Below are 9,739 nucleotides of genomic sequence, written 5' to 3' on the forward strand. Positions count from 1 at the left end.
TTTTTTTCATTACTAACTGCAGTTCAACAGGGTAATGATCTCCTACTCTTGGGTTTTTAGTTTAGTGTGGGTTACTTTTCTTTCTCCTTAGTTGTAGCTCCCCTTCCCTTCTTTTCTTTGTAGTTTATGTAGTACTATAAAAAATAAAAAAATCCCCTTCGGGGGTCTTAAAAAAAGTATGTGATAAAGATATTTAAAGACAAACATGTTGGATTAGATTATGACTCCTGTAGACTGGTGCATATTCACTAGAACGTCATAGACATGCATTCTCCTTTTAAAAAATCACAAATGTAGGTCTATATGTATATTCAGATTGTATATGAATGTCCATATAAGGAAATACTGCCATAATATTTTATGAAATATTGCATTTTATAAAAATACACTATTTAAACCATAATTTCAACTCATTACCTAGCCTTCCCCCTCACCTTGGTACTGGGGAGAGATACCACTGTTGCTTCCTCCTGCTCCTCCTCCCTCCATCTGACTGTCGATGGCCATCATAGAGTTAACATCTCCTTCCTCTTCTCTCCCATTACATTCCTTTCCCCAGTGGTTCTGAAAATGTAGGCTTGGCATTGAAAAGGGCTGACAAAGGAGGAGGCTAACAGGCTCAGCAGTAGCTGGGGATGAGAAGAGGAGATGAGGGGAGCCATGCGGTTTAGTCATGTTTGCCAAATGAAGACATGGAGGAGAAATGTGTAACAGTTAAAAGCATTTTAGCCTTTTAGTACAAATGTGTGTGAAGAATCTGGAATTATTTAGGTGGGCGTGCTATTTGTCTTTCATTATAAATAAGCTTTTTGAAAAGGTAAAACTACTTCTAATTTCAAATTGTTCAATCCTTTTGATTGGTGAAATAAGACGTTTTATATTTTCATGGATAGAATTGTTTGAACTATAAATTTTCAAAACCTGTTTGTAATTCTGCTATCATCAACGCAGTTACTAAGTAGTATGTCCCACTGGACTTACTTTTGAGTAAACATGCTTAGGGCTGCACTCTAAATGGAGCAATACTGAGAGCGTACTGATGCTTCTGGGCATAAGCTATGTGAGGAGCTTTCAAAGAGCTCTAAAGTTGCTGGTACAAAACACCACCTGTGTTGTCAATCAGTTATCTTGGCTGCAAACTGCTAGGGTTATGTGCAAAGTAAATTGTGGCCCAGGGTTTTGAAGAGGAAGTGTTGGAAGCAGGGTGATGGGTTGCTTTGAAGTCATCTGATTGGAAATGGAACTTGAAGTTAAAATTATGATATGGGTCAGTCTAAAAGTCATGTGATCATTATCCAGCTGGGTCTTCTGCTTGTCAGAGGGCCCTTGGCATCCCAGCTGTCCCCATTCAGTCAGGTTACCAAAGCTGGACATCAAGATTTGGAATTCTGACCAGGTGTGAAGCTTGTTGATAGATTGTTGCTGGGCGGGGGGTGGGATAGTTTTTATGTTAATCCAAGCTGAAGTCTGCTGTATGGAAATTGGAGGCTTATAATATCCAGCATATTTAGCAAAATTAACAAATGGGGAAAATGTTATTTGCCCTTGTCATTTCATTGCTAAGTGCTTCTGTTGATCCATAGTGATTAAACCCATTCTTATGGGTTTATAGTAGAAAACTTGTCTAACTCTATAGTAAAACAGTATTGATGGCTTAAGATAATTATTCTTAAAACTAATTTCATAGAAAATGGGGGGGGCAGTTACAGGGTCCTTTTTTGCCACCATTTTAGAACTTACAGCATTATTTAGCTCTGTTCCAGTTTCCAGTGAGCTGAGGCAGTGAAGATAATGGGTGTCTTCAGTACTGGTTATGACTGATCTCTCAAAGGTCTTAGACATAGACACTCATGGGCTTCAGTGTCACATTTTGTTAGGATATCAGGACCAGCCTGTGATAGGTTGTTCATTTATGACAGGTAGTGAAAGGTTGTCAGGGGCTACCATGTGTTGTTTACTTGCTGGATCCCATGAATTTGTGTTTTGTTACTCAGAGAGCCAAAATGGGGAATGAATTCTAAGGAACCTGCAGTGTGTCTAGATTCCCTGTTAGTAGAAGGTGTGAGAACAGCATGTGAGTCTAGAACTTAAAGGGTACAGAGGGGGCATTAAAAATTTTAGTGCTGAGAATTGTTTGGATTTTACAACTTGTGGGCCAGTTGTACTGTGCATGGTGGAACAACTATGGTCTGCTAAACATGTGATGCTCACAATTTTCCACATGGTGTTTACAGCAAGGAGAAAGGCCCCCTGATTCCCCCTTACCATAAGAGCTTTGAACCTGCTCTGCAAAGGTTCTGGGAAAGAGAATGGCAGGCATTCAACCCATCAGTTTGCCAAGTTTGTTTGAATGCCCAGTCATATAATACTAAACCAATCACTATTAAAAAGTTCCTGAGAGGTAGCTCTGCTAGTCTGTTGCAGTGACAACAAACTCTCATGTCACTTTAAAGACTAAAGCATTTTTTATTCTGTAATAAGCTTTTGTGGACTAGAGCCCACTTCCTCACATGCATAAGACACTCATTCCTGAAAACCTGTGTTGTAATAAGAATTTATGTCTTTGTTGGCACAAGAGTCCTATTTATTTTTTAAACGTTATCCTAGTTGAATTTTTAATATCTAATTAGTAGCTAAACATTTGTCTGGTTTCTCTCCCCATCCAGTGTTTGCATAGCACGTGTTTGATAACTTTAGCTGCACAGTTGATGAGCTAGATTATGCCCTGGACAGTGCCTGCTTTACCCCATAGTGTATGTGCAGCAAGCACTTGCTATTAGAGATGTGAAGGCCCGGGAAAAACCCGGTTTTTCCCGCTTTTTTCCTGAAGCCTTTTTTTTTTTAACGAAAAATTGGAAAAATTGATTATGGAACATTTTATTTTAACATGATGAATAAAATATTTTAAGACAAGGTGTTCAAATATTTTCCAAATCATTTCTAAAATATATATATATGGTATCAGATTGATGTAATTTCTGTGCACTGAGGACAAGCAAGTCCTAGGTTACAAACTGAACTCTCCAATGCAAGAACAAGATGCATTTCTTCCTTAAGGAGGTGCGATTGTCAGAAGAAAATAAAAAAGTTTCAGTTTTGTTTTTGCATGTGGGTGGGTATTCCGTTTGTAATAATTGTTTGGATACACTATATTTTTAATATGCTAGTTGTGATAATTTCATGCCAAGTAAAAATGTCCATAGTCATATTTTATGTTCCTAAAGTAATAGAATGACTTTCAATCTGGAAAAGAAAAAAGAAATGCTAATGTAGCATTTTTTTCAATTTTTCCGAAAATTTCCGTTTCCCCCCGAAAAAAACTGGGTTTTTTCCCGAGCTTCAAAATTTCCGGAAATTTTACATCTCTACTTGCTATCCCTATTTAAATTTCACGGTGCTTCTCCAGTTATTATATTGAAAGCACTTTTGAAGTCTTTTGTACTATTTGTTAGTAATTTATATAACAATTGTGTTTAATAGACTAACTTTAACAGTTAAGCGGACAGCTAGTCTGATACTACCGTGTTTCCCCGAAAATAAGACACTGTCTTATATTTATTTTTTCTCAAGAAGACACACTAGGGCTTATACCACAAATGCATAGAAATCCTGCTAGGGCTTATTTTGGGGGTAGGTCTTATTTTCGGGGAAACAGGTTAACTGTAGTCTTAAAATATGTATCTGATGCGACCCTTGAACTCTGTTGGTGTTTGCATGCCTTCTTGACAGTTCTGGTTTTGAGAACAAGAACAGAGCAGGTTTGTTCTCACCAAGGTCTTTTTAAAATGATAGTTTGCTTATGAAATTGTCTTCAGGGCACTGTGATAAGAACCAGACTGCTGCTAAAAAGAGGATTAATATTTTATAGAAGCTGAAGTTGGTAGTTAATCTCTTCACTCTACCCCCAGAGGGAAACGGGTGGGTAATAGAAACTGGGCAAAGATTGGCATCATGGATTCATGGGTGGAATTGTTGATAGATGTTAGAAAGCAAAGGAGAAAACCTGACATGCAGAGAAATGAAGAGGGGAGCTTTTCAGCGTTAATGGCCTCTGTCAAAGTTTTCTGCAAGTCCTTTTATGTGTGTGTGTATATTCAGCCCATGACCTAATAATTAGACCTCATCTTAAAAAATTATTAGAAATCCATGTTTGTTTTTTCAGCATGACCTCAGTGTATTTCTTCCTGAAATGACTGTCAGTGGAGTCCATGTTGTGAAATAAAATATTGCTCCTTAGTAGCTAGAAAGTTCAGTCACATCACTTCCACAGCAGAGAATGGAAGCAGCAACTGTGTCAGGGTATTTGGGAAAGTGAAGAGCCTTTCCTACAGCATGCAGTTGGCTAAGATGAAGGAGCTTAAGAAGAAGAAGGATGAGGCAGCCAATAAGTGACTTCGAAGTGGTATTTCTGGTACTGTGCTTTGGGAAATTAAATGTGTATATTATAAACCTAGTTTAATTCAAGCTGTTATGAATAAGAGATTCTGGTTCTCACAAAATTAGCAATTTGATCATAGAGGAGAAAGGGAAAAAACCTTGTGTTATAGTTGGGGGGGCAGATAAGGAACTTAGCGTAGCATAGAAATCCCATTTCTTGATAACTGGATGTCATTGTTTGTATGTCATTCTTTTCCAGGATCAATGTCTAGTTCTAAGCCATTAAGGAAATGCTTTTCTCTCAGCTGGTTTTTCTCTCTGAGCATGAAAGCTAGAAACTGACAAAGACTGATATTTTTCTTGCTTGTTCTGTTCCAAATCCCATGTGGCTCAGCATGTAGGCAGAGTTTCCACCACTCTTGGGATAGATTCAGGTTCTGGGACCAGGAATGTTCAGGCACTCTCAGAGGTCAAGAGAGGCTGGACCACTTCCATTTTTGAGACCCCCCCCCCAGTAAATTAAAAAATGAAGAAGTGCGAAAACAATGATACAAAATTAGTAGTATTATATTTTAAATGTTGACATTTAATACAATAAGAAAAATAATATTGTAAGGCTCTGTAATAAATGTTCCCATTTTAACATGTGATTTAACATCAAAAGTGTAAATTTGAGGGGGGCCCAAGAACGTGAGGCCCAGGCCAAAAGGCCCCACTAGCCCCCCCTCTCAGAGGCCCTGGGAATGTTTCACACTTTCTTTTTACAGGAAGGATTCTGAAATGGTTCTGCCTTGGAGGCACTCAGCTGCCTCATATGGTATGCAGCTCCAGAGTTTCCCCTCTCCTTCTTTGTCAGCTACCAACTATTTTGTTTTTGTTTCTTCCTTTCTCATTTAACTGATATCAGAAACACAGTCTTGTGTACCTTCAGGATTGTTCGATATGACAGCTAGTATTCCTTTTTAAACACTATGTTGCATATTATATTTAAACTGATAACTCTCTTTCCCCTCCCTCCAGTTTAGGTTATGGATAAACATTTTATGCAGGAATAAATTACAGTTTGGGTTCATTTCCAATTTGGATACTCAGTACATTTTCACCACTGCAAAATGGGGGAAAAAACCTTTGTGGAGTACTTCAGACTCCTGTTGGGAAAGGAGAGCAGACACTTCATAAATGGATCTTTTTAAACAACTGAATTCCTTATTAATTTGCAGAGAATTTGTGCCATTTTGTTGCTGTGAGCAGCATTCTGACTTAGAATTTTACAGTGTCTGTCATTCTTTTTCTGCAGTTCAGCCATAAGCCCAGCGAAGAATGTGTTACTAAAATGCTTATTCTCTGGATCATATTTTCTATGAGTTCCTGGAAAGGTGTGTGTTTCAAAATGTACTGTCTACATTTTCCAGACAGCTAGCAGTTAAGCAATAATCATGAAGAATGTAGCTCTAGAGGTCCTAAAAGCCTACATTTCTCAGCCAATGTCTTAAACTATGTACAAGTTTCTTGTTTCCAGAAGTATTTTGCTACTTTATTTGGATGATAGGTAGTAACTTGCTGTAAATGAACAGGACAGCATCATTTGTGAGTTGTCTTCAGTCTTTTGTATATTTTTACTTAAATGCTGCTATTTTCAGTTTCAGGGACTGGTTGTCTTTACTTTGAGATTAAAGACTAAAATGGAAGACTTCTGATCGATTCACATATGTTACACATTATAGTACTGCATCTTGTAACTTTCATGCAGTGTTGCACCAAAAGCATAAATATGTGCATTGTTTCTACTAGAGATGATCCACACTGAAATCCAGTAGAAGCAAAATACTTCATGATATTTTCTTGCCAATTAGAGTTTTCCTTTGGGGACTGTGGAAAATATGCAAGTACTGATTAGCATAGGAAAATGGGGATATTTTTTTTTTTGGTAGGGCTTAAATCTGATTCAAAGTGCTCTCTAGGTAAGATGTAAACTTCATCCAATTATGCTTTCAAATACAATTTCACGTGGAGTTACTGGGAACTGTAGATGCATATTTGATGGTAGCATGGAGTCTCCTTGGTAACAAAATCATTCACCCATTGCCCTGGTCAGTCTTTCATCCTAATGTTCTGGAGGCTTCTATCATATTCTGCTGCTTCTTGTGTATACCTTCTGCATGCTTGTTTGTGCCGTTCTTGCTTCCTTGTATGTGTGTCTGCAAGGTTGGAACTTGCAGGCAAGTGAACAGCATCAGTTTGTTGGCTGATACAGTTTTTTTATCAGTTTCCATATGCTGGGATGGTGGAGTAGGTGTTGCGTAGGTTTTTTTGTGCATGCTAATCTAAGAACATCTTTAAAATAAATACAAATTAGTATACTTGCGCTTATTCCATCTGAGAAAATCATGGCATTGTTGCTCTGTTTGTTAAAATCAGAATGAAACACTAAAGATATTTTCTTTCATCCTTACAGGTGACTGCTAACAAGGTCATAATGAAGGATCATCCTTTGACTGGGAGCCAAGTCAAAGTTGAACAGTTATTTGAAGACTCTGGCAATCGAAGGAGTAGTACTCTTCAGTCATCTGGAGTAAATGGCTCTGAGAGGTCCTTTCCTACTCCAGCAAAAGAGAAAAGTGTAGACAACATAAGCACCACCAAAACTAGTGGCAGCTCATTAAAAGCACAGAAGACTGGTGGTCAGTCTCCAGATCAAGCATTGAAGCAATACAAACACCAGTTAACAGCCTACGAGCAGCAGGAAATATTTAATTTTCCTGAAATTTATTTTGTGGGTCCAAATGCAAAGAAAAGGCAAGGAGTCATTGGTGGCCCCAACAATGGTGGATATGATGACGAACAAGGCAGCTATATTAATGTGCCTCACGACCATCTCGCCTACCGATATGAAGTACTTAAAATAATTGGAAAAGGCAGTTTTGGCCAAGTAGCTAAAGTTTATGACCACAGGCACCACCAGCATCTGGCCTTAAAAATGGTACGTAATGAGAAGAGGTTTCATCGCCAAGCAGCAGAAGAAATCCGGATCTTGGAGCATCTCAAAAAACAGGATAAAACTGGCAGCATGAATGTTATCCATATGCTGGAAAGTTTTACCTTTCGGAATCACATATGTATGACTTTTGAGCTCTTGAGCATGAACCTGTATGAGCTGATTAAAAGAAACAAGTTTCAAGGCTTCAGTGTGCAGCTTGTGCGCAAGTTTGCCCACTCCATACTGCAATGTTTGGAGGCTCTTTATAAAAACAAAATAATACACTGTGATCTGAAGCCTGAGAATATTCTCCTAAAGCAGCAGGGACGGAGTGGAATCAAAGTGATTGATTTTGGGTCAAGTTGTTTTGAGCACCAAAGAGTCTACACATACATCCAGTCTCGATTCTATAGAGCCCCTGAAGTCATTCTGGGAAGCCGTTATGGAATGCCCATAGACATGTGGAGTTTTGGCTGTATTCTGGTGGAACTGTTGACTGGTTACCCTCTGTTTCCTGGAGAAGATGAAGGTGACCAGCTAGCTTGTATGATGGAGCTCCTTGGAATGCCACCACAGAAGCTTCTAGATGCATCCAAACGAGCCAAGAACTTCATCAACTCAAAAGGTCATCCTCGCTATTGCACTGCAACAACACACTCAGATGGTAAAACGACCCTGAGTGGTAGCAGATCACGTAGGGGGAAAGTGCGTGGTGTTCCCGGCAACAAGGAATGGGTCACAGCATTAAAAGGCTGTGATGATGCTTTGTTTATAGAATTCTTAAAGGAATGTCTTAACTGGGATCCTTCTGCACGAATGACTCCTACCCAAGCTTTAAGACATCCTTGGATTTGTAAGCGAGTACCTAAGCCACCCAGCATGGATAAAACACCAGGCAAACGGATTGCTCATTATACAAGCTCTTTTCCAGGGATAGGTTCCAGACTACCCCCCGTTGTTGGGGTGGCCAGCAAGCTGAGAGCTAATCTAATGACTGACTCAAATGCCAGTATACCTCTATGTACTGTGCTACCAAAATTGGTCAGCTAATAGAGAATTATGTATTCCCAGAGTACATACCCTGTGTTTTTAATTATCTCTTTGAAACCTGTAAGATAACTAAATGCAGAGGTCTTTTAAAAAGAGAAAGATTTAATTTTTATTGAACACTAAATCTTGTATAAAAAAACCTGAATCCAAACATAAGCATTTAAGGGCTATGATTTATCAAGTTGTTTCAGCTGGAATGTGGTGCTTGTTACGTCACTTTTGATAGGTCAGCACATTTGTTTGTTCAATGAGGTTACGCACTGTAACAGATGGATTTTATAGTGCTGTTGTAATAAAACTCAAAAACCATTTGTCATGTGGACAATCTCACTTAGCAGATAATTTACTTTAAAACAATTTGAGGATATTTAAATTGTTCATTTAATTAATCCATAAATGAATATATTTTACAGAACGATGGTTCAAATCATAAGTTGTTGCTATGCAGATACCAGTGGTTGAACTCTGTGTTTAATGCACTTGGTTCTCTTTCCCAACCCTGTCAGCCTAAATGTATTGAGTCCACAGCTTGTCATCAAATTATGGAGGTAGGAATGTCTTCAGAAAGCGTTTCAGAGTAAGTTGCTTTAAATTACAGTGAATGACATCACTTCTGAGCAAGTGCAATTTTCAGTGCTCAACATAAGTAATGGTAGAAATACCAAGCATTTAATGTGAAAGATGGCAGTGTCCTACTGTCCCTGAACAATTCAGCAGCACTCTGATGTTTCAAACATTTTGTACAATAAACATGATACATATAGCATTGTCTGAATCCCAGAAAATAAAAGAAGGAGTAGATGAAGTACTTGATGATTAAAATATATGCAAGCTTCCTTTGGAGCTTATGTCTCTTACCTGTTCGTCAGCAGCAAAATTTTATTTTGCCAAGCCTTGTAGCAGTTTTACCTATACTTAAGGCATCTTGTATGGGCACACGATTCAGCTTAATCTGAACCAGGCTTCTTGCTGAGAGGAAATTCTTGGTTATTGTTTTGATTTGCAAGATACCAGTCCTGACCAAGCAATTAAGTCTGACTAAAACTTTGAATCTGTTTTCTGCATTTGGTTATATTCATCCGTTCTGTAAAGATGTTTCTAGGTGATCCATTTACACTGAGCAAATTTATCTCTTGCTGCAGTGGATTCTGCAATAGTATGAGGAGAATATTTCTTCTGGTTTTTTCCAAGTTCATATGTAACTGATACGAAGAAGGCTTTATCTGCAGCTGTAATATTCATTCAAAACTGCATTTGAGTTAATGAATTATTGACATACACTCACGTACTCACTGACTGGTATCACAAGTGCTGCAGCATGAATTTATGTCACTA

General features: G+C 38.3%; 1 protein-coding gene across 4 annotated transcripts in view; it reads left to right on the top strand.

The window, feature by feature from the left end:
• DYRK3 (dual specificity tyrosine-(Y)-phosphorylation regulated kinase 3) overlaps positions 1–8,452 on the top strand; it is a 13,967-nt gene extending 5,515 nt beyond the window's left edge. For 3 of the 4 annotated variants that reach the window (XM_015427728.1, XM_015427752.1, XM_015427737.1), the window contains one exon: positions 6,833–8,452. In XM_015427728.1, the coding sequence (XP_015283214.1) occupies positions 6,833–8,404 (1,572 nt within the window). In that variant the 3' untranslated portion in view covers positions 8,405–8,452. Of the gene's footprint in view, positions 1–5,730; positions 5,754–6,832 lie in introns of those variants that run through there. The other variant, XM_015427745.1, reaches the window with a different exon arrangement.
• Positions 8,453–9,739: the final 1,287 nt, after the last annotated feature.

The sequence above is a fragment of the Gekko japonicus genome, unplaced genomic scaffold, assembly GCF_001447785.1.
Source record: "Gekko japonicus isolate JY-2015 unplaced genomic scaffold, Gekko_japonicus_V1.1 scaffold413, whole genome shotgun sequence".
Taxonomy (NCBI): Eukaryota; Metazoa; Chordata; class Lepidosauria; order Squamata; family Gekkonidae; genus Gekko; species Gekko japonicus.